The sequence below is a fragment of the Sinocyclocheilus grahami genome, unplaced genomic scaffold, assembly GCF_001515645.1.
Source record: "Sinocyclocheilus grahami isolate Dianchi unplaced genomic scaffold, SAMN03320097.WGS_v1.1 scaffold242.1, whole genome shotgun sequence".
Lineage (NCBI taxonomy): Eukaryota > Metazoa > Chordata > Actinopteri > Cypriniformes > Cyprinidae > Sinocyclocheilus > Sinocyclocheilus grahami.
The window spans coordinates 54,064-79,492 of record NW_015505421.1 but is presented as its reverse complement, the minus strand read 5'-3'; the positions used below and the strand labels follow the sequence as shown (position 1 = coordinate 79,492).

At 36.5% G+C, this 25,429-nt stretch overlaps 3 protein-coding genes across 5 annotated transcripts in view; all 3 read right to left on the bottom strand.

Moving 5' to 3' along the window:
* LOC107597961 (protein FAM171A1-like) overlaps positions 1 to 9,316 on the bottom strand; it is a 24,233-nt gene extending 14,917 nt beyond the window's left edge. The window contains exon 1 of the mRNA XM_016289173.1: positions 8,970 to 9,316. Coding sequence (XP_016144659.1) covers positions 8,970 to 9,081 — 112 coding nt within the window. The 5' untranslated portion in view covers positions 9,082 to 9,316. The remainder of the gene's footprint in view (positions 1 to 8,969) is intronic.
* A 1,644-nt stretch (positions 9,317 to 10,960) lies between these two features.
* Positions 10,961 to 14,933, bottom strand: LOC107598016 (tripartite motif-containing protein 35-like). 3 transcript variants are annotated; one of them, XM_016289255.1, is made up of 6 exons: positions 14,557 to 14,933; positions 14,373 to 14,468; positions 14,056 to 14,287; positions 13,822 to 13,844; positions 13,620 to 13,738; positions 10,961 to 11,652 (listed from the first exon to the last, which is right to left on the bottom strand). In XM_016289255.1, exons 2-6 carry the CDS (start codon positions 14,411 to 14,413, stop codon positions 11,399 to 11,401), a joined length of 669 nt encoding a protein of 222 aa, XP_016144741.1. In that variant the 5' UTR covers positions 14,414 to 14,468; positions 14,557 to 14,933; the 3' UTR covers positions 10,961 to 11,398. The 3 variants fall into 3 exon arrangements, with proteins under 3 accessions (XP_016144741.1, XP_016144740.1, XP_016144742.1); XM_016289254.1 differs by lacking the exon at positions 14,373 to 14,468 and having other exon boundaries at positions 10,961 to 11,598; XM_016289256.1 differs by lacking the exons at positions 10,961 to 11,652; positions 14,373 to 14,468 and adding an exon at positions 13,325 to 13,523.
* Positions 14,934 to 16,534: 1,601 nt separating this feature from the next.
* LOC107598003 (integrin alpha-8-like) overlaps positions 16,535 to 25,429 on the bottom strand; it is a 55,645-nt gene continuing 46,750 nt past the window's right edge. The window contains exons 15-17 of the mRNA XM_016289243.1: positions 21,910 to 22,011; positions 19,770 to 19,892; positions 16,535 to 17,977 (exon numbers count right to left, since the gene is read on the bottom strand). Coding sequence (XP_016144729.1) covers positions 17,888 to 17,977; positions 19,770 to 19,892; positions 21,910 to 22,011 — 315 coding nt within the window. The 3' untranslated portion in view covers positions 16,535 to 17,887. The remainder of the gene's footprint in view (positions 17,978 to 19,769; positions 19,893 to 21,909; positions 22,012 to 25,429) is intronic.

The window sequence follows — 25,429 nt, the reverse complement described above, 5'->3', positions numbered from 1 at the left end:
GTTTGTGATTTTATTCGTCTTTATCATCTTTATTATTATTTTATTTTTTAATGCAGAGATTTAAACTATATTCACTATATACAATGCTTAGTAAATTGATTAAAACAAATTTATGTAAGGTTTTTAACAAATTATGGTTTGTGCCACTGCTGCTCTAAACTAACAGTACTGATGATTACCAAAATCATTTTTTAGCTTTCTGTATGGGTTAGTCCTCCAATATGTGTAAGCTCTTTAGTAACAGTAGTAGGCTGTTTCTAATGCTATAATATAATTATTGCTGTTATCTATGAAAGAAAGGCAGAGAGCTTTATAGTGTTTTTTTTCAGATACCCAATTACAGTCAAAAAGTACTTCAACAATGCCAGCAAGAATGCAAGCTATGAAGGGCATAGGAGGCCATTTTTGTTATTTGAATAAATAAAAGTAATCGATAAAAAATAATCGACCAACTAATCGATTATCAAAATAATCATTAGTTGCAGCCCTAGTCAGCTTTGTATCGTTTTTCTGACAAATATACTGCGCTCACTCTCACAGGCTGTAATTTTTGCCCTTTCAGCCCAATGAAAGCACAGCAGCAGCAGTTCACTCAGAGGACATGTGTGTCACAGTTTTGGGAGGACATAAAACTACGGACCAATCAGAACGTTAGTCATACAGAACACTTTGCATAATTTACGCATAACACAAGAGCCTTTCTCCAATTAAATAGTCATGCTTTATACATAACACTGATCCAAGTTGGTGCAAAGAATAAAAATCATCTGAAAAGCAGTTGAATAGCAGTTAATTTGTTTACAAATGTGCATTGTTTTAAATTTCTGATTCAATTTCTAATAAAGGAATAAGCAGAATTCTGCCAAAATATTTGCTTGGTTATTTTTAGAGCTCAGTTGAATTTGTTAAATCATTGGATATCCTTGTAAGCCTTTCTGAAACCTTAGGAGAAGTCTTCAAACACAAAACATGGTAAGTTTAGTCAGTGACTGACTGGACAGCTTTAGGTTTAGTCAACAGGTACTTAAATGTGCATTTTTCTTTATTTCATGTTTGCATGGTCACTACGTTATATTCGGTCAAGCATAATTCATTTATTCTGCAAACAAAAGTTTCTGATACTAACACAATAAATGTGTGTAGTATTCAGCTGGTCATGTGATCTCAATAGAATATGGCAAAGTTCTCATTTTGTGTGCGTTTATCACCATGTTCGTGAAAATTACTATGATTGGAATTACTTGATTCCTTTAGGTGTGAAATTTAACTTGTATGGAGGAAAAATGCTTAGTGCACTTAAATTATTTCAATAAATAATATTAATAATACATTTGATAAATAAAAAAGCACGTACAATAAGCAGCCACCTGTGGTCTTTTTTTCAAAGCACAGGTGCAGGCAGTGTCTTCGCAGCACTCTTTGCCGTGTTTACTGTGAGCAGCTTTTGAAATGTTATCCGGCAATCTGAAGGGAACGCAGTCATCCAACACTAGGTAAATATTTGACTTGAAAAATAGCACCACCATGAATAAGAATTTTCCTTTGCCTCAAGCTCTACTGGGAATTGCTGAGCCACACAGAGACAATAAAGCTGTCCGACGTCTTCACTCATCCTGCACACTTTTCTCTCTCTCCGGTCATGTGATCTCAATAGAATATGGCAAAGTTTTCATTTTGTGTGCGTTTATCACCATGTTCGTGAAAATTACTATGATTGGAATTACTTGATTCCTATAGGTGTGAAATTTAACTTGTATGGAGGAAAAATGCTTAGTGCACTTAAATTATTTCAATAAATAATATTAATAATACATTTGATAAATAAAAAAGCACATACAATAAGCAGCCACCTGTGGTCTTTTTTTCAAAGCACAGGTGCAGGCAGTGTCTTCGCAGCACTCTTTGCCGTGTTTACTGTGAGCAGCTTTTGAAATGTTATCCGGCAATCTGAAGGGAACGCAGTCATCCAACACTAGGTAAATATTTGACTTGAAAAATAGCACCACCATGAATAAGAATTTTCCTTTGCCTCAAGCTCTACTGGGAATTGCTGAGCCACACAGAGACAATAAAGCTGTCCGACGTCTTCACTCATCCTGCACACTTTTCTCTCTCTCTCCATCGTTTCACCCACAGCAAGCTCCATAACAGACACTCTTTTCTCCTGTTCCTGTGCCTTTCACTTCTAATGCTCCTTTTATAACATTCTTTCCCCAAACAAGCACACACATGCGGTTTTTTATTTTAATGAGGAGGACATATACTTTTTTTATTAGTGCTGCCAAACGATTAATTGCATCCAAAATAAAAGTTCGTTTACGTAATGTGTGTGTACTGTGTATATTTATTATTAATATATATGAATACACACACATGCACGTATATATTTAAGAGAAATATGTTATGTTTATATACTAAATATATTTATATATAATATATATATATATATGTAACTACAGGTAAATATTTTCATAAATCTATACTGTATATGTGTGTATTTATATATACATAATAAATATGCACAGTACACACACACACACATATATTATGTAAACAAAAACTTTTATTCTGTCAGGACCACTATCGTCAAAATGATAGATACTTAGCATAAAGTTTGGTTTGGCGGTATGGTTCTGTTCTGGGCAAAAAACCTCCCTGCCCATCCATGCAGCCTGTCATGAATGAGCAGGGAGAGCAGCAATAATAACCCCCCCAGGGTTAACAGAACAGAACAAGGCAGATATCATTAATGTACTCAATGATATTTAAGTGCAACACTTTATTCAAGATAAAGGAGTTTGATTAGCAAGGAATATCAGAAAGCTAAGTCCTGACTGTGGCAAAAGGTGGAGCTGGGGATGGAGGAGGGTAATTTGCTCCGAAGCAAGCTGAAAAGCTGCTGAATAATACTGAATACAGCTTATATAGGAATGCCACGATAGGTGTCGTATTCCTATAGGTAGATGTGATCAGCTGAGAATCAGCTGATGCAAGCTTGACTCACGTGACCTGCCAGAACTAACGCTAAAGCTTAATTTTTGGATGCGATTAATCGTTTGACATCACTAGTTTTTATATAAAGCTAATTATACTACAAATTTGGCTTACGCATTATATATAATTTTACACTTTTCTTCCAGTTATAAATATGAATATAAATTCTAAATATTTAGTAGTAGCCTCAGATATTATAATTTCAATTTGTAAATACAGTAAAAACATATGAACGATATAAATACATTATGCATTATATATACACATATGTATTATTAATACATAGAATATTTTATTAATAATACTATTATATAATTATAAACTTTCCTAAATACAATTTAACATTTACTGGGATGTAAAATCTAGTTAAAATCTGGTGAAGTTAAAGATTAAATAGAAATGAAAAAAAAAAGTCTCAGAAAGGGACTTTCAGGACTGAAGGATCAGAACAATGTTCAAATAAAAGACCAGCTGTTTTAAATTAAACAAGCAAACCAAAGTATTATTACATGAAGCTTGATTCAGTAAGTGTGATTCAGAATTCTGCATAAGATATTAATTCAGCGAAGATCATTTCAGCGAATAAAACTAAAGACAGCTTGTGTGCATGTGAAAAGGTTTTTGGTCTCAGGAAACCTCCAGTTAACTTTTAACCTATCAGAATCAATATTTGTCACTCTTTTCCAAAGGGTTATTCATTGTTTCACTGCAGGACTGTCCGAAGCACAGCTCCTTTCTCTCTGGGAATTCCCCTCTCCCTCCTCCACTGGAAATGATACACACATGCTGTGAACTGCTGACTCCCTCTCAGAATCTGACATCACTGCTTCAATTCAAGGCATGTGCAGTCGGCTCTTATGCACCGTACACACTGACAGCAGCTGGTTGGCAGCTCACAATCTGAAAATGTGTCATAAATGAGATGTACTATAAATGTTCAAGCAACATACAATACATGGGAGTGCTGTCTGGTCAACCTTTAGCCTGACAATTCACAAAAGCTGCATCAGAGTCTCAGGCTTCGTGACTGAGAGTGTGTGAGCAGAGCATGTTTTTTGATAGTCCATAAAGTCATTATTTTGATGCAGTGTTTTCTATCAGTAAAGGAATAGTTCATTCAAAAAACTAAATCCTGTCATCATTTACTCCAAACCGGTTTGATTTCCTTTCATGGAACACAAAAAGAGAATTTTTGAATAATGTTCTAGTCATTTTCCCCAATGCATTTACAAAATCATGGGGAATGAAGCTTTCAAGCTTCAAAAAAGGTCACAACGGCAGCATAAAAGTTGGTTTTTTTCAATTAATCGGTTCACAAATGCGCTCGGAGTGATTGACTAACTTAATGCAGTCAGTTTTCTCCTCACACAAAGCTACTACATGAAATGTATGATCCTTTAAACACTTCAAGCAAGCTTTATGCAATAATTCCAATTGCAGTTTGACATTTAGATTCAACTTGTATTCTCTCTCTCAAAAAGATCTCCCTGGCAAAAGTCATATGATATGAACCCAGTGGTACAATTCCCCATTGTCTGCAGACTTAAAGCATAAGCTTATAGGTATAATCCAAAAGGCTTTATTACTGTTATATTTTTATATAGGAACATAAGATACAAACAACATTTCATAAAGCAGGATAAGTATGAATATAACTACAGCCGTGAATAACAAGGGATGATACGGCTGCCCTGCACTTTTCTGCCTACGAGTATGGATGTGTTAATGTAAGAGTGTATGCGCACAGACACCATGCTGCATTGCAGTGGAGGACAGAGAGAGGCAGAGGCAAAGAGAGGGAATGTAGACATTATTTCTACTCTAATAGTCTAAATAAGGAAGTTTAGCTTAATATATTTTATTGTGTTTTTAAACATTTATATTACAATCTAAATTAAAAAAAAAAACTAGTCTCATATTTACTCAACCTAAAATGTTAGTGTAGAGCCATGAACCATTACTAGACATCACAATGACATTTAATACCAAACCCACACTAGGCATCATTTAACCCCAAGAGCAGAGTCATGTGAGCAGTAATGAAGAGAGTAATCAGTCAATACACTGGATTCTAAACCTTAAGAACGCCCCAGGAAACCATATTATTGATTAATCTGAAAAAACAGTATTAACTGTCAAGGTTATACAGGGTAAAAGCATGGAAGAGTTGGTTTGTGTGGGACAGACACAGAGAAAGGGAGACATACAGTCGAGATGGATATTTCAAACCCTCTTTCAGTTTCTTGCATATTATTTCTCAAAACTGAGAGATGTGAGATTATGTATTCTAAAAACAACAATGCTTTTATTTGGTACATATAAGTGCCAGACCGAAAGACCTGTACGGAAAATTTCTGGTACAAATACATGCACATCCCTAATATAAATATTAACTTTGCAGGGCATAGCGCAAAAACCTATGATGTTGAAGAATACGGGTGTATTTATTGATAAAAAGTTCAAACAAAACAAGAAGCAAACCTTTCATATATATTCAATATATTCTCAAATTATGAAACACTATCTACAAAAAGTTGTGGAAAGCTCTCATTCAAAAACTAAATGCTGGGAGTTGAATGCAAAAGCATAATTATAATGCATGTTTATAAAGAGTCATCAACCTTTCGCACCAGATTCAACCAAACTGTCATTTGGTACCTTTATAGGCCACAATTTGGCCAGGCTAACAGGTACCTACTGCCTCTTCAAAATCACAGTGCTAGAAAGAGTCAACAGCAGTAATGCTGATGATAATATTGAGGTCAGCAGTCACCAATGATATTAAAATGTGGTTTCTCTGAGACTTCACTCTTCCTCATTACAAGCTTTTGAAAGAAAGTCAAATAACCAAACCCTAACCACAATCCTCAAAGAGTGTCTTATTTTACAAACAATTTAGTTCTAGAAGACCATCAGCAAGTTCTTTAGTACTAGTAAGTAAAACTGGTCAATATTGTGGCTCAATACTTGTAGGATAGATCTATGCATCCAGTGCAATCAAAATAATGCAATAAAACTAATTTTCAGCCTCTTTTTACATTAACAAGAGTAACTAGCAATTTACTCTGTCACAAGAAAGACAGCTTTAGCTAGAGCTTATGAGCACTGGGAGATTTGTTTCCAATTACAGGGATCATACCACTAAAGAACAACTTAAATTGGCAAAGAACAGTTCCAAAGAATGTGATTTAAATATTAATGTAAAGCAAGTTAAATGCTTCTTAATGATTATTTTACATGTCTAAAAGCAAAACTTTCTAATACATTTCTTTTTTAGTTTTACACATTCTAAAACATAAAACAAGCTTGTCTTTCCGTTTTGTGGGAAAATAACTTATCCAGATGTGCAGCAGACTGGCTGTCTCTCTCTCTATAAAAGGAGACATACAGGCCATGTGTGTGTGTGTGTGTGTGTGTGTGTGAGAATGAGAGAGCGACCACTCTCATTCAGTACATCCAGACTGCTTAAAGTTTAAAGACTGCTTTTGTGTAGAGGATTATCATGTTTCACTGGCACAAAAACAGAAGATTCAGCCCATAAAATTCTAATCAGATCTAAAAGTATTTCCTTCAGAGGATTTTTTTTCTTGGGCTTCTACACCTTCACAACTAAAACAATGCTATTAAAAACTTTTATAAACCCAAACTTCATGTTTCAATAGAAAATACGTCAACACTGGACAAGAAAGTTTGCTCATCAAGAGCTTTTGAGGGGTGTTAACAATCAAACATAACCCTATATAGTATATACATCAGTAAAATATCACCATTTTCTAAAATAAAGACACACAATGGCTCAGAAAACAGGCCTAGGGCTATTAACACAACCACTTCTAAACCAAGCCACTCTTTCAGTATTTTTAATTGCTGTATTTATGACAGATTTCAAAAGTAAAACTCTATAAGCCTTTTTAAGATACAGATTAACAAGGCACATTTAGAGTGATATAAGGGTCCACTATCTCTTTTTGTAAGATAATGCATGTGAATGAAGAGAAAGAGAGAGAAAGTGCCGGCGGCTTGCCCATGGGAGATAGTAAGGTTTGGGTAATCAGAGAAGAGAAAATGCCTGAGTGTTCTCTGAAAACATGACCACATAAAAAAATAAGCACAACAGGGGTCTCCGGTGTGCTTAAAATACTTTGAAATGCTAGCGGGCAAACAAACAGACACAAATATCGAAAATCAAGAGACTATACCACAGAAAAGCCCATTACTGATAATTAACAAGTGGGAAACACCAGACTTATTCTCTTTATCAGCCTTTATGAGTCTCTCAAGCTCTAAAACATAGCTGGTTTCCTAAGACCCATTGTTCTAAGCCCCTGTGCATTATAGCAGGAAACTATTAAGGAGTCCATTTAGTCTCTGTTCTTGGGTGTGTGTGCGACAACAAGCAACTGCTTACAGTAAATATCTGACTGTTGGCATAAGCAATATTTGGCATATGGGCAATATGGAGGTCAGTAAAAAAAACAAAAAAACAACAACATAGCTTTGCATAAACTACATTACCATTATGAAGAGAAGATAAAAAAAATACAGCCTATAAGATTCAAATATGCATGGCAAAACTCACTCCAGGCCTGTCTCTACTGTGTCAAGGCCTCACACACAGCATTCCCTTTTCAGATCCCAGTGTTGAGGAAGTGGCACAGCCTGGCCAAAAGGCAGGAAAGCCCTAATTTGCATACTCAAAGCATACACTGTGCCAGTCTACTGTCCTAAAGAAGAGAGAGCAGCAGACCCATCTGTGCTGCTGCTGCTCATCAGCAGGAGATGGAGGGGGAGGAGGACACTCCATCAGGGGAGAGGAGGGGGTTTAGGTGGATTCCTCATATAAGCTCAGACATGAAGTTATTTAAACAAACTGGCAGTCTATGAGCTGTTAAATCAATCTGCTGTCAAGAGGTGAGCTTTGCCAGCCATATCATTTAAGCAAGTTTTAGCAACCTGACATCCGTGCTTCACCTAAAAGTATTCAGTATGATATCTGGATTACGTAAATGTCAAATGTGAATTAGTGATATGAAAACGGCTTTTCAATTTCCTTCCATGCCGGCACATTGACATCTTAATGCACAGACACTTAATATTGCATTACATTATACATTAGCGAGATCATTTAGACTAAAGCAGTCAGAAATAGACAGAAGCCTGAAATAATCTCATAATAAAACCATCACGGCATAAATAAACAAGGTCCATTACGATTTCAGAAAGATCTTAGAAATGAACGAGATGGCTGAAATCACCATCATACAAAGTCTTCAAGCTTCTCAGTTTCTAAGTCGCTCTATAAAAATATAAAAGGAAAAAAAACAAAAACAATCTTGAGGTAAGAAAGTATATTTTAATGTCTAATAATGAACTTTAAATGGATGCTAAATTACAGAAATTGTATCATCTAAAGCAGCAAGTTCTCCTGTTCTATTTGATTTATTAATATACATGTAAAACAGAATACATTTCATAACTGACCAGACAGGGAAAGTAGCACTTTAATACATGCACATATATTATTAGAATAAAAATTCGAATTAATATATATATATATTCTACTTTTTTTTTATTGAATTAATTCACAAATTAATAAAAACACAAAATGACAATAGTGAGATCGATTGTGACAACATCATTGTTTTTGTATTTGACATTTATACAGTTTATGGAAACGTTGTATATTTCTCAACTACTATAAGTTGTATCATAAATATGGGACTATTATATCAAAGTTGGAAACAAATTAACCTCAAAAACAGTAACAGACAAAAAGTGTAACGCTATTGGAAAACTATTTAAATGATAAGTTATTCGCTTTATGGCCGTTACACATGCTAAGGTTGCTAACAGTTAGCACAGGGAATGCCATCCAGAAAGTCAAAGCAAAGCTTCCAAATCTTTATCAAGATCTTCTTAAAGCTACACAGAAGTGATGTATTAGTGGGTGCTAACGGCGTCTCGTAGACTCGTACCTTTGGCATCGCTGTTCTCCTGCAGTGTTTTAGCGGCCGCCGTCCATAAATCGCATCCCAGCAGGCAGAGCACAATCACGGCAGACCTGCTGCTACTGTCCGCCCCTCGCATTATTGCTGCTCACGGTTACAAAGATTTTGCTTAACAATGCGGCTTTTCTATGCGGCGGCAGGAGGATCTAGAAACTCGTAGCAGCTGAGGTACCCTGCCATAATTTGGTGTTTTAGCAAATCTGCTCATGCCATTGAACACCGAGGGGCGATTAGAAAACCCCTCCGCTCAGCATCCCCGTGTTGCCGCTGTTTTTCTCCACAACTCGACACGAAACAACGACAGAGAGCGAGTCAACTCCTCCAGTTTAACCACTTCAATGCCAGTAACAGCAGATGGCGCTGGTCTGTCCTACAGAAAGAAGGATTAGACCTCCATCTACTGTCCAGTACTGTTAATTACAACAGTGGCTGTTAAACTTTTTGACTCGAAGGCCTCCCTCCCATTCCAAGCTGCTTGTTTTCCAACTTTTCATTAACGGAAACTGGGTGTAAGGATATATTAATTAACCACAATGCATTTTTAAATAAAACATTTCAAAAACTCATATTTTCAAAAAGTGCAATATATACAGTAGTGTGAAAAGGTTTTTGCCCCCTTCCTGTTTTTTTTATTTTTTGCATTTGTCACACTTAAAAGATTCAGATCAAACTAATTTTAATATTACACAAAGATAATGCAAAATGCAGTTTTTAAATGATGATTTCTTTTATTAAGGGAAAAAAGCTGTCCAAACCTGCGTGGCCCTACGTGAAAAAGTAATTGCCCCCTAAATCTAATAACTGGTTGTGCCATGCTTTGCAGCAACAACTGCAATCAAGTGTTTGCGATAACTGGCAATGAGTCTTTCACATCGCTGTGGAGGAATTTTAGCCCACTCTTCTTTGCAGAATTGTTTTCATTCAGCCACATTGGAGGGTTTTCGAGCATGAATAGACTGTTTAAGCATCTCAATCGGATTTAAGTCCGGACTTTGATTTCGGATTAGTCGTTGTTGTGCTCTTAGAGTAATTTTGGTTGGCCGGCAACTCCTGGGAAGGTTCACCATTGTTCCAAGTTTTCTCAATTTGTGGATAATGGCTCTGACCATGGTTCGCTGGAGTCCCAAAGCCTTAGAAATGGCTTTATAATCCTTTCCAGACTGATACACGTCAACTGTTTTGAATCTCATCTGTTCTTGAATTTCTTTAGATCGCGGCATGATGTGTTGCTCTTTAAGCATGTTTCGCGTTGTCAGACAGGTTCTATTTAAGTGATTTCTTGATTCAACAGGTCTGGCAGTAATCAGGCCTGGGTGTGGCTAGTGAAATTTAACTCAGCTTTCGAAAATAATGTGGTTAATTGCAGTTCTTTCATGATTTAACAGGAGGGGGCAATTAATTTTTCACGTAGGGCCATGTAGGTTTGGACAGCTTTTTTCCCTTAGTAAATGAAATCGTCATTTAAAAACTGCATTTTGTATTTACTTGCATTATCTTTGTGTAATATTAAAATTAGTTTGATGATCTGAATCTTTGAAGTGTGACAAATATGCAAAAAGTTAAAAAAACAGGAAGGGGGCAAAAACCTTTTCACACCACTGTATATATAATTTCATTGTCACTTTTATTGCTTTTGAATTTTATGGGAATTTGTGGTGCAGATATCAACTGTTGACTTGACTAATATCTAGAAATTCAATTCATTGCTGTTAATTATTCATTTTACTATGATATCTGTATTATAGTATCTGTCCCTTATTTCATTAGATATTGATACTTATTTTATAACTATTCTAAACCTTACAAGTTATATATACACACACACAGGTATTTCCAGCTCACTAACATGCTAACAAGAAAGACAAAGAGACAAGGTTCATTCAAAAATTATAAAGATTTATCATGGTGAACTTTGCAAACCAAATGAACTTTTGAAAACTGAATATAAATATAAAAAAACCCTGCAAAAAGCTTCAAGAACACAGAATCAAAGTTCAAGAAGATAAATCACCAGTCACTTTGCACTGTTTTTCTATAACCTTACAAATTTTCTTCCACCGGCAAAGTAGACAAGAAACACTGCAAACTGACACAAGAAAGTCATCATGCCAAACCTACAAAAGCTTCTAAACAGACTTTATATCTCTTTTAATTAGAGTGGAAAGAATGGAAAGAACTTCTCTGTGTATCTGGTTGTGAATGTGTGATAGTGTGTTTTGCCGAGAGGATCTGAAAATGAAATCTGTCCTTTCTAAATCGAGTCTCACTCTCACTTGCTTTGGTTTCTCACACCAAATGAGAGAGATGCATGACTCCCGAAGAGCCTTCAAACTGAGTGTGTTGCTGTCATAGCCAATGCACCAGACCTCACTGGGCAAGCTGTTGGTTCCTTTTCTCTAGGCAGACTCTGTAGTGACACCCAGAATCCAGAAAGTGATGTCTCCCACATCCACATCCCATATGTGTGTCCCTGAGGAATAGCCCACAGAGCCCAGAACACAGGGACACCTATCAAACCTCTCCAGGATATCAGGAAGCTGCACTCCAACTATGTCATCCTCTTCTTGCTCATCTCGGTCCCTCACACATGTCAGATCTTCAGAGAGTATAAGCTGAGAGTTAGCGGTGTTTGGGTTGAGCACCACAGGGGTTAAAAACAGAGAATAGTGCTAAGATGTTGCATTATAAATGTAATCAATCAATGATGCTTCGAAACGAGTATTTGAATAAAACTGCTTCACTGATTATTAATGTTTGAAAAAATGTAAAATCATAATCATGTGGTCCAAAAGAAAAAAGGAAATATCAGAGAGGACCTCTGCAGACCCTCATAATAAGTCAAGTCAAGTCACCTTTATTTATATAGCGCTTTTAACAATACAGATTGTGACAAAGCAACTGAACAGCATTAATTAGGAAAATAGTGTCAATAATGCAAAATGACAATAGTAAACACTCATTTTTCAGTTAAAGACAGTTCATCATTGAATTCAGTGATGTCAACATCCAGCTCAGTTTAAATAATATCTTTGCAATCATGTCAACGATATCGCTGGAAATGAAGTGTAATATAATAACTGTGTCATAATTCCATAAAAAAAATAGTTTTTACCTTGAAAATTTATTTAAAGCAATAGTTCGCCCAAAAATGAAAATGTGTTCAAAATGTACTCACTCTCAGGCCATCCAAGATGTAAACAAGTTTGTTTTTTCATTGGAACAGATTTGGAGAAATGTAGCATTACAACACCAATGCATGCACCAATGCATTATACTTTTCCAGTAGTATTATATCTAGATATTATATATCTTAGTAGCTCTCTCTGGAGAGCCAGATGGTTACACATTAAGTTTTTTATTCAAACAGTTTCTAACATGCTCCCCAGCCTGGCCAATCTGCATAGCTGGGGAATGGCAGACACACCAGCGTGCCAACTGTGCCAAAAGAGGGTCACATTTGAGCACATCCTCAGTTGCTGTTTGAAGGCATTTGGGGAAGGGGGGTATCGCTTGTGCCATGACCAACTTCTAAGGTTCTTTGGGGGACACAATCAGCAAAGCATTCCAAGATGATTTGCAAGAAGCAGCATGCCTCCAAACAGTACATCTCATTAATCAGAGCTGGGGAGAAAGCACTTCATCAGTCTAGCTCGGTGGGAGGGCTTCTTACCACTGCACAGGACTGGCAGCTCCAGGTCGACCTAGGAAGGCAGCTCAAGTTCCCAGAAAACATCACAACCACACTTCTCTGCCCAGACATGGTGTTAACAAAGGAGGCATCAAAACAAGCGATCATATTAGAACTGACTATAGAACTGTTTTATCAGCTGTTTGAACTCTCATTCTGACGGCACTTATTCATTGCAGAAGATCCATTGGTGAGCAAGGGATCTAATGCTAAATTTCTCCAAATCTGTTCCTCTTGGATGGCCTGAGGGCGAGTACGTTTTTTGGGTGAATTATTAAAAAAAGAAAAAAGAAAGATTTTTAAAAATAATGATTAAGATCCACATGTATTCAATGTGTAAAGAAAAATGTCATTATGTTTTATGATTACACCACATGACAAATCATTAAATTGAAACTTTTCCTGAAAATTATATAAAAGTTTTACAAACCCATGTAACCAACATGAATACAAAGAGTACATTTCTAAGAACTTGATGTTTTAAATTAAACTTTTCCTTTTTTAAAATTTTTATAATGAACACTCTTACAGCCAGTTTACACCAAGATTACTATAAAAATAACTGTAACAATAACTATATTAGCATCCACAACAATGCACAATATTTTTCTGTTTATTTTAAGCGTGTGCTGCAGTTATGCTGTCTGACACTTTAAATGCTCAAGCTCATCAGACTCTGTTGGATTGTGATTGGCTGTTAGTGTTAATCAGCTAAAATCATTCAAAGTGATTCTAAAGATATGGTTCCTCTGTGCCATTACTGTTATAGCCGGGGTGTGGACTTCCCTATTCTCACAGAATTATCCTTGTGAACGGCCCTTTACCATCACAGACTGTAGGATGAAGCAAAATTTGCTTTTCAGCTTCACTAGAGAAAAGCGTTATATTGTGCATGAAAACGTGTCTGAATATTTTATAAATGAACTCACTGTAACTGATAGACTCTCTTATTTTCGACCACACTGTGAACTTCAAATTGCCCAGGTATTGTGCGGTATCAATAAGCCCTCCTCGAACTGTTTCTGTTTCTTGGTTCATGTTCTGGGCTCTGGAAGTACATTCAGAGGTCAGCACTGCTGCTTAACTTCAATACTGAGGGGAAAAAAGAGGAAAGGGAGTAAACCTGCTCACCTCTCCAACATGTCCTTGAAGCTCTATTGAAAATTGTAGGAAATATAAAAAGTTAATGAAGACCGAACAGCATACACTAAATTATTTATTTGATTGACCAGTTTTATAATTGGAATATGTAGATTGTTTTCATACTTTTACTACTTTTCACAGGTTGTTGTTTTGCTGTACTGATTAAAATTATACAGAATTTAAAAAAAGAGATTGAGAAGAAGAAACAAATAAAGGGCTAACCTGAAGAAACTGGACGTCCCCACTATCCAATTTGTCTCTCAGTTCTTTGATAGTTTTTGGCAGAGAAAATAATTCTTCATTAATCTTTTCCATTTTGCTTTTCATGAGCTGTGTTTTCTGGTTCTTTTCCTTCCTCAGTGCAGCCAGCATGGCTTTTTCTTTATCATATAAAAGCTGGTGAAGATGCTTAAAGTCCTTTTTGATGGGAGTTCTCTGTGTGACAGACCTGGTGCTGAACACCAAATACACAGACAGAAATGTTATATAATGTCAGATTAATTAAAAAAGAACTCATAAATCAAACTCATCCTTCTTACACATATGTGCTCAGCCTGGTGACTGCATTCAAATTAGGCATGTTCTAGAATTTTCATTTTTCTAGTCAAGAGATCAAGTTCACTGCGAAAAACTTTCTAAAATTAAGACAACGTGAGCGCGTTAGAATATTAAATGTGCCTAAATTGATTAAGGCCACTAAACACCACCAGGACGCAGGCCCACCTTACGTTCCTCCGCGATCTCACTGATAGGACTGCACGCGTGATTTCTGTGTTGGTGTGCCCCGGTAATTCAGGAAAGCCAGACTCAAGTTTTTCAGAGCCAAGTTTACCGGAGGGTCCTTGGTGGATCTTTTTCGGCACAGCGGACATTCTCTTGAACCTTTGATCGTCCAGTATTGTTGGATACAGTCTCTACACACACTGTGGCCACACCGAAGCAACACGGGCTTACTGAAAATGTCACAGCAAACAGGACACGTAAAGTCCTCTTCAGTAAAGGGACGTTTCGACGCCATTTCTACCGCTCAGTCAGCCAGTGTCAAACGCTGTCTTAGAACGTATTGCGTGGTTATATAATGTCACTGGTGGCCATGTCAAGTAGAGAGAGCAAGCAGGTCAAGTAACTGACACGCCAAACTCTCAAAGCGGATATCAGTATATACAGTGCATCTGAAATTAGTAACACTTTAGAAGAAAGCGAAAGTTAGTTCCAAATTGAAGGTGATTTTGTGTTTACAACGAATCAACAGCATTTGCTAGCGCAAGAATTACTGTGCGTTCACACCGCCGGCGGCGAGAGCGTCAGAAATCGCTCTGCTCTGGCCGCCCTGCCAACAACGCTCAGCGCTGTAGAAAGATTCGCTGACGCTCTGACGCTCTGACGCTCTGAAGTAGATCGAGTGCTTATCTTGTATTTAAAGGGGACGCAAAGCAAACAAACGCGTTGATCTTGTGCAGACTGACCACAAGGAAGGTAAAGTTATGAGTTAACCTCATTAAATATTGTTGTGGACGAAGTATTAAGATCCTTTACCTCATAATGTATAAAGCACTAATACCACACTGTAAAAATACTCTTGATACAAGTAAAAGTCCTGCATTGAAAATGTTACTTAAAAGTTAAGACACAGAGCGTCTTTTGTCTGTCGTTCTTCAAACATTACAGTAGACATATTTTGGTTTACAAACTGTATTGTTTCATCAGTTAGTCACGTCAGCACTCGGCTAACGTATCCACTATTATTGTTTTAAGTGTTCACAGTTTAGCAGCTAAACTTTAGCTGTGGGCACACTTGCATAAGTGTTTTTGTATTTTATGTCATTATTATAAGAACGGATTAGAGCACTATATTATTGTTTTATGTAAAGGTGCTTTGCCAATGGTAGCGCTCGCTAACTTGCTCAAGGACTCCTCTCTGTGCCAATCACAGCAGGCTTGGCCAGCTGACCAATCAGAGCAGAGTAGGCTTATGGAAGGGAGGGGTTTGCTCCGAACTTGCTTGGAACGAATCGCTTCGAAATCATTGACAAATGACTCTAATATTAAATGTATATTCTGAGAAAATTGCAATGTTTTCTGACCTTAGCTGCATTTAAACCTGTTGTAGGGGACTCCAACACAATATTAAGACACTTTAAAATACCATATGACCTGCTCTTTAAGTGCTTTTCCTGACCTCTTTTATAATTATTTACTGTCTTGTTTAACTACAGTTCTGTCCTTGTTTTGTGTGTGAAACTTTGTGTGCTGCTGTCTTGACCAGGTCTCCCTGGAAGAAGAGATTATATCTCAATGGGATCTTCCTGGTTAAATAAAGGATAGATAGATAGAGATTTCTCACTTTGGTCATTTCAAAGGTAGAATAATGCAACAATTCAAATACACACACACGCACGCACACTGTATTCAAATTTAATAGTTTAAAATGTCATTTTAATTTCAGAAGCGTGTAAACTAAAAATAGACAGGGCTGCACGTCATAATATATCAATTATAAACTGAAACATTGATCATGTCTTTTCAGAGGAGAAAATATAACAAGATGTGGTTTCGTTATGACTAAGATTCTTTTAAAATAGTTCTTGTATTATCAGTCCATATTTATTGAAATAAATTGATTGAGGTAAAAATCCATATGAATTCAGGAAAAAAAGTCGTCATTAAAATGCTCTGAATACAATGTTACAGTAGCAGTCTGTAAAAAAAAGGAAAGGAAAAAAAAAAAGAAGAATTCCCAATAGATGAAATAAATGTGCCCAAGTCATCTGACATTATTGGTGATTTATCGATGCATTTAGAGCACTGAAAGACAAAATATTGTTGTTCCCTTTAGTTTGGATAAGAAATATTCTCTGAAAAAGCCTGACAAATAAGTATTTTACCTTTATATACAAAACAACCTGAACCTCAGGTTTTAAACATTTTGGAGCCAGTGTACACACAAATTATCAACTCAAAAATGTCCCATTATTGCACATATAATTTATATCTGCTCATAACCCCCCATCCCTATCTTTATACGTAGTGAGCTATTCTTTTACAAGCTTCAATATGTAATCAGTACAATCATTGACAAGGCATGTGAAATGAGACAATGCTGTGAAACTACATTGTGGGCTGATGATGCAACAGACCAGCTTTGTAAGCATAAAGATTCTAGTCAGATCGCAGAATTTACCACTACACCATCATCAATAATTTTCTGACAATACATAAAGTATACTTGTAGGTGACATTAATTATTTGCATACAGTATGTGACTTTCTGTGTTACTTTTAAGCACTCTGTTAAAAATGGCCATATAATACACACTGCAAAGTTTTGAGAGTGACAACCATATACAAGTGTGGGTGTGAATCTCCTAAATTATTGTTCTGTGTGTGTACATAAAACAGGAGTCACTCCTGAAACTGCCACAGTAATAATCATAATAATAAAGTAATAATCCCTCGGCTGTAAACATGAAATATGGAACAGTTTAACCTTGTTTGGTGTTTGATATTTAAATATGAAATGAAAGAAATATCAGAAATGTCTTAAAAGAGGAGTGAATCCATATTCAGCTGCAGTGTGTACGTGGCCAATGTGAAGCATATTGTGGGATGATCCAGATCTTGTGCTGAGCTGGCGATGAGAAGATATGATCTTAAGTTCCATTGGAAGTTTTAAACAATATATTGTCAAAAATTATCACTGTGCTTCAATGTAAGTCGATGGAGTTGATCAGAGAGTGAGATCTAAATCTTTGGGATTGTATTGATCAGCCTGTAGTCTTGTACTTTGGATCTTGTGGATATTGCAGCTTTATCAGAGTGCAACATCCATAGTTCTTGCTCTTCCGTCATTTTAAATAAAGCTTTAGAAATGTTTTTGAGTGGTACTGTGGCCCAGCTCACAGATTGCAGTCCAGTGTGAGAGCTGTAGTTTATTTACAGGCTTGGATCTGTAGTCTTCTACAAAGATACCGAAACCTTTGGACATAGCCCCTCCACTCTCTTCATGGTGATTCATCCCATGACCTCTTAATTCATAATTGTCATCAGTTCTGCTCTCACGCGTCTGTGGATTTTTCTGAGGTCAGCTGCTCGCGGTCTGACACGTCATCGTCTTTGGGTGGCCGCGCCCGATCGAAGAAGCCACACTGAAGAAGGAGAGCAGGTGGGACGAGATGGGTGAGGAAAAGAAAAAAGACAAAGAACAGATGATGAGGATATGATCCCTGGGATAACAGACATTATTCATTTCTTCCAATGTTTTGTCTTCTAAAACACTTGCACAGATGTGCTCTCAGAGGCTGAAAACAATGGCCCATTTAAGACCTGAGATTCACTCAGTGACTGCAGTCAGATGCTGATTAAGCAGATATAATTTCCTTTAAAATGGGAAATATTTTGTGATAAGCAGCAGGGCAGTAATCGTAATAAGCACTTCCTCTGGCTTCTATATGAGCAGCTGACATAAATGAATGCACCTTTACAGCACCTAATTATTATATATGCAGTTCTTATGATTTCATAATATATGCATATATATTTTATATCCTAATACTATCATTAATCAACTCATAACACACACATACACAATCAACTTTAAACCTGGAAATACATGGTAAATAATAAGAAAAACAAAAAATCAATTATGAAAAAATGAACAAATAAATAATTTTTTTTGAAATTTAATTCTAAATCTAAATTTAACAAATGTGTGTGTGTGTGTATATATATATATATATTAAATCTCAGATTTATAAATTATATATAAATTGTATTCAATGTATTTTAAAAAAGTATTTTGCATTTCAAATACGTATTTTAAATACATGTTTCTGAAATACTGCCCATCCCTGTATGAATTAATATATAAATTGTATTGTATAAGATATATATATATACACACACACACATCTTATACAATACAATTTATACTGTATATTAATTCAAAACGTTGATGTTGATAAAAAAAAGTTCATTAACACTTTGTCAACAACCAATTTCACCACAAGAGGGGGCTATTACATTGTATTCTCAGTGGGACACATTCATGTTTTCCTCACTTTTCTAATCCCTTTTATGTGACACTATCTATAAAACATATAATGGCCTGTGTTAAACTAAAATCTAGAGCCACAACTGGTCTAAAAGCCCCCTCGCATCTGATTGATATTTTCCTCTTGTGCACCCACGCACACTGGTCACTCATCAGTGTGTTTGTACATGTTAGCCAATTAGGGCAGGTCTCCTCCATAGGGACCCAATCAAGAGCCTGAGAACAGCCCTGCAGACAAAACACTGATAACATCTCAAATGGCTCATTAATGCCCAACTGCAACAGCATTCCCTATCTCTCTCTCCTTTATCTGTTAATCCGATTGGCCAATTTCCATCAAGTTTTTCCAGCGATCCCCATAACTCTTTTTCACTTCACTTCCTCCAACCCCATTTTCTACTTCCTCCACCATCTCCTTCTCTCACTCTATCTCTAACAGCCATCTCTTTCTTTACCCCCTGTAGTTCCTTTGTTTTGTTATTTCACTGAAGCACAGACAGACGCATTTAGCTGTTCTTCAAGACTATTGCCAACATACACATGAAACACTCTGAGAGCATGTATTTCCTTTGTACGTTTACATGAACATACAAAGTTCAGTTTCAGTCAGACTAAAGCATTAATTTGTCTTTTTATAATTTCACATAAACACTTTAGTCCTTAATTGAAATTGTGCCCATCTGAAGTCGGAATAACAAACCTAGATAATGTGACTGTAGCTTGGCTTTGTCCAGCATGTACACGCATTAACCATACTACAATAGACCTCTGCGTTGTGTGCTTGCTATGAAACACACAGCTTGTTTATTATCAGTTAACGATATGACGATACGGAGGTCAGTGTGATACTGTGTATTTGTGCGTATGTGTGTGTTAGATCAACCTACCTTCCACATTGCTAGGCTAAGCATAGCCAGCACCAGCAGACCTAGCAGTATAGCCAGAATTATTACCCACAGGGGAATGGCAAAAGAAACATCAGGAATGGCCCACACCACAAATGTGCCAATCTTAAAAACACAAGTGCACAAAAACACAGAGGTCATTAATTTTTTACTAGCACTGATGTAGCTATGAGATTAGCATGCATAAATCAGGTTAATAGCTTACTTTCCCTTATCGCCTCTCATCTCTGTCTCGTTTTACAACTAAATGTAACAGAAGCTCCTTCAGAAAGCTTTGTTTATTGTTATTATTTAATTTCCTTCTTTCTGTCAGTTTTATATAGTACACACACACACACACACACACACACACACACACACACACACACACACAGAGGAAAGTGTGGGTATTATGTTTATAGCACTTAGAAAGCCCTAATGCTGTTAATACATAAAGAGGCTTACAAAAAAGTACTGTGGTGGTAACAGCACATGGTATCATCTGGTACTGGTGATCCCATTGTATTTAAATGGTACTCCAATGTACTTATACAATAACATGGTACATGTCTAAAATACCACAAACGTTCTATGGTAATATGTCCAATTTTAAAATGTAATTTATTCCTGTGATGGTAAATCTGAATCTTTAGCAGTCATTACTCTAGTTTTTATCCTTCAGATATCATTCTAATACACTGAACAAAATTATAAATGCAACACTTTTGTTTTTGCCCCCATTTTTCATGAGCTGAATTCAAAGATCAAAGACTTTTTCTATGTACACAAAAGGCCTATTTCTCCTAAATATTGTTCACAAATATGTCTAAATCTGTGTTAGTGAGCACTTCTCCTTTGCCGAGATAATCCATCCACCTCACAGGTGTGGCATATCAAGATTCTGATTAGACAGCATGATTATTGCACAGGTGTGCCTTAGGCTGGCCACAATAAAAGGCCGCTCTAAAATGTGCAGTTTTATCACACAGCACAATGCCACAGATGTCGCAAGTTTTGAGGGAGCGTGCAATTGGCATGCTGACTGCAGGAATGTCCACCAGAGCTGTTGCCCGTGAATTTAATGTTAATTTCTCTACCACAAGCCGTCTCCAAAGGCGTTTCAGAGAATTTGGCAGTACATCCAACCGGCCTCACAACCGCAGACGCCACACACAGAGATATATAAATTCTACATTTATTTAAATGTTCACTGGTATCGGATCGGAATCGGCCAATACCGAACCCTAGGTATCGGAATCGGTATCGGAGGCAAAAAAGGCGGATCGGAGTATCCCTAATGGCGTCTAGCACTTTGGAGAGGTGTTCTCTTCACGGATGAATCCCGGTTTTCACTGTACAGCGCAGATGGCAGACAGGGTGTATGGCGTCGTGTGGGTGAGCGGTTTGCTGATGTCAGCGTTGGGATGGATTATCTCGTCAAAGGAGAAGTGCTCACTAATACAGATTTAGACAGATTTGTGAAAAATATTCGAGAGAAATATGCCTTTTGTGTACATAGAAAAAGTCTTTGATCTTTGAGTTCAGCTCATGAAAAATGGGGGCAAAAACAAAAGTGTTGCATTTATTATTTTGTTCAGTGTATATTTTGGAAACAGTGATACATTTTTTAAAAAGTATTCTTCGATGAATAGAAAGTTCAAAAGAACAGCATTTATTTAAAATAAAAATCTTTTGTAACAGTATAAATGTCTTTACTGTCACTTTTAATCAATTTAATGTGTACTTGCTAAATGAAAATATTTTTTATTTAAATTAACTTATCCCTAACTTTTTAACTGTAGTGTACATTCCAAAACATTGAATCTTGGTGCTCTTGTGGAAATAGAGAGTTCAAATTTGATTCGTAACATTTCCAGATTTTGCTCCTGATGATTTTCTATAATCTCCACTCATTTCTAAAGAGGAAAAACTGCCAGACAGCAAATAATAGGAATGTTAGAAACTTCCATGCTTCAAACTACTCCATAAGAAGTTAAACAGACTGAACTAAGCAGTGTTTAGTCTATCTTAAAACTCAGTTGAGAATATTTTTTCTCTCTCGTTTTAATCCACGTTCTCCTTTTCCTCTGTTGTTTTCCACGTTCCTCAGTCTGCACCCACACAAACACACTAGATTACTCACTGATTTGCTCTGGTGTGGGAGTGAATCAGCTTTGATCCGATAAGGCATGGACATCACTTGAAAGGACACTGTGGAGTTTAGCGTGTAGTGGTCATTCCGTCTCTGCCAGAGGAAAGCAACGGATTAGCATAAATACAATACACATGGAAACATCTCGGAGCGAGCGAGATAGAGGGCTGGTCCCTCGCAGAAGAGGAAAATGTCAGATTAACATTAACAGAACGCACATGGCGAGTGTCTGACAGGGCGCTGAGCTGTAATAGCTTCAGCATGGATGAGGCTTAGCGAGAAGCAGTGGTCAAAAGAGGAGCAAAACTAAAACTTAAAGTACTTCCTGCACTCACTCATAGGATCACTCACTCACACACACATGCATACAGCACTACTGTCCTGCAGACACACCAGTGTACATGCTCTCATACATGTGTCTGGTTTCTGTGGACATGAGATGAAAGGCATTTCTTCTTATGATGTCAGGGTATAACTGAGGTGACTGAGGTGTCTAAAATGTCTAACTAGTCTGGTGATGTCATCTCCTGTGACACTAGCCTAACATCTGAGGGTTACACAACACTTTGTTGTGTTCAGAAAGGAAGGGTGGCTGTGAACACCACGTTAAAAAGATAGTTCACTCAAAAATGAACATTTACTCACCCTCATGTTGTTCTAAATCGGTGTGGCATTCTTTGGGACAGAAAAGAAAATACTTTGAAGAATGTTTTAACAGTTTGAAAACAATGAAAGTCAGTGGGGTCCGAAAAGAACATTGGACCCCATTGATTTTCATTGTATTAACTGAAACATAATTCAAAATATATTTTTTGTGTTCCACAGAATGAAGAGCGTCATATAGGTTTGGAATGACATGAGGGTGAGTGAACGATCTCTTTAAGTCACTTAGGAGTTCAGTACACTTCACTGTCTGCACTCCCATTGGTAGTTGACAAATTATGTCACTGTGCATTTGCATAAAGCTGAACTCTGCTGAACTTTGTTGCTTCAGCCATGGTCTCTCATGATGGCTCAAATAGCCAACTCTCATTGAAAATAAATCACTGCTGGTCAGTTTGTTGCTGAAAATCACAGTCAGTGTAAACGCAGTTTAATAAGAGCCTTTGATCATACAGTGATTTAAGAAGTGAAAATCACCAGCTGGACTTTACAGGGATACTGTGAAGATAACATCTAAAACACTGTGACAGTTTGTTAATGTTTATACAATACAGTAGATTCCATGCGGCATCGTTCTCTGTAATTACATAGACTGTATCCAGCAGATGTTGTACTTTGGATGCTGGTTTTCCCAGCAGATTTCCTAAATGGACAGTTCACCCAAAATCGAAAATTCTGTCATCATTTATTCCAACTCATGTTCTTCCAAACTGTATCACTTTCTTTCTTTGGAATAGAAAATAACACATTTTGAAGAATGTTTTGGTGTTCAGTGTGTGTGTGTTGTTTTGTATGCATCTTTTTTCTTCTGTGGAACTTTGGGAGATATTTGTATTTATGTATGTATGTACTGTATGTATGTATGTATTTATTATAAAGGGACAAAGAGGAAATACTTACATAAAATCTGAATATATAAATGTAAATCAGAATATACAGTCGTATGTCTGAATATATAGAAGTAAATCAGAATGTATAAATATAAACCAGAATATATAGAAGTAAATCAGAATATATAAATGTAAATTGTGAACATGTTGTTATAATTCTGAATATATAATTGTAAATTGTGAACATGTTGTTATAATTCTGAATATATAAATGTAAATTGTGAATATATAGTTGTTATTCTGACTATAATTCTAAATGGGAATGTATATTTATAAGTCTCACATGCCGCTGCAATTGTCTGAATAAAATCAGTATTTGTAAACAGATTATGTTTCAGCTCTATAAGCCATGCTGAATTGTCTAGAAAGCTAAGTATTAACACTGTCACTGACTGTGAGGATCTTTTGGCACCACCAGCCTTTTTTCAAGTAAGGGAAAATACTCCTTTTGGTTAAGATAAGCGATATGCACTTACAATAATTAATTAATAATTAGTACAATATCTGCACTGATACATGTATACAGGATGTTTAGGCATTCTGTTTTCATTGAAAAAAAAATAAAGAAAGAACCTATGTCTATTGGTATGTCAGATAATAAAGATATAATTATATTGAGATTGAATATATTCATATTTGCTTTTATATATTCAGAATTTTTAAATGTATATTCCTATTTACAATTATATTTTCAGAATTATAACTATATTCATGAATTACATTTATACATATTACAAATTAGAAAATAGCCATGTACTTGGCTATTTTTTAAGTTTTACATACCATGTACTTTTAAAACTTATAATTTCTTTAAATATATATATATATTCAAATTTACTTCTATACATATATTCATGATTTATATTTATATATTCAGTTTTGTATCTATTTATTAAGATTTATATCTATATATTGCAATTTGCATTTATATATTCAGAATTATAGCTACAAATGATTTACATTTATATATTAAAGTCCCTGTAAAGTCAATATTAAGTATGTGTTCTGAGTTTGTCACACAACAGAAAAATGTATTATTAACCACTCAGCCAAATTTGAATGATAAAAAAGTCCGCTAAGTACATAAAATAAGTTATCAAAATCTCGAAAAAATGGGCGGTATCCTCTTTTCTCAAACGCTGGGGGCGTGTCCACTGTCTGTGCTGAAACCTATAGTGTTAGGGGAGGGGCCATGATTGGTGGCTCCAGCGCGTCATCGAGCCACTGTTTTAGCCCCGCCCAAAAAATCCTGAACACAGAATTGGTGAAAAACTGTTTAACGGTCTAACTCCAGTATTCAGTACTACATAATTCAGTCTTTTTCAATGCGTTTCAGCAATACATTTGTAACATTTATAATGCGTTTAGAAACAATTCTCAGAATTGACTTTACAGGGACTTTAAAGGGGTCATATGATGCGATTTCAATTTTTCCTTTCTCTTTGGAGTGTTACAAGCTCTTGGTGCATAAAGAAGATCTGTAAAGTTGCAAACACTAAAGTCTCAAAACCAAAGAGATATTCTTTATAAAAGTTAAGAGTTAACCACACCTACCTAAAACGGCTCATTCTAACACACCCCCACATACCTACATCACGATCTGGGAAGATTTGCATAACGCTGCCCAAATGTTCACGCAAAGAAAGAAGGCGTAACTTTTATTCTCGCTGTAGTATTGTTGACGCTGCAGCCATGTCCTGAAGACGCTGTGTGCTTCGTTGTGAAAGCGAAACTACTTTGTTTGGTCTTCCAAAAGAGGATGATATCGCTTCGTCATGCTTAGAGCTGATCCGTGCTGGTCAATGAGGAAATACTTCAGCTTTCACCATGGACAAAGCGGAGTCCAGCCCGCCTCAGCTCACTCTATCCCGGCCTCAGCGCACGCTAAGCCGGGGCTTCCCCTCACGCTAGGCCGCTGTGTTTTTCGTTGCCACTGATGATTCAAACGCGAGTTTTGG

Coding starts and splice junctions, on each gene's coding strand:
- LOC107598016 (XM_016289254.1), bottom strand. CDS start 14,705: ATGTCCGCTGTGCCGAAAAAGATCCACCAAGGACCCTCCGGTAAACTT. Junction 13,845..14,055: donor GGGACGTCCAGTTTCTTCAG/GTTAGCCCTTTA, acceptor AATTTTCAATAG/AGCTTCAAGGACATGTTGGA. Junction 13,739..13,821: donor TTCAAGGACATGTTGGAGAG/GTGAGCAGGTTT, acceptor ATGTACTTCCAG/AGCCCAGAACATGAACCAAG.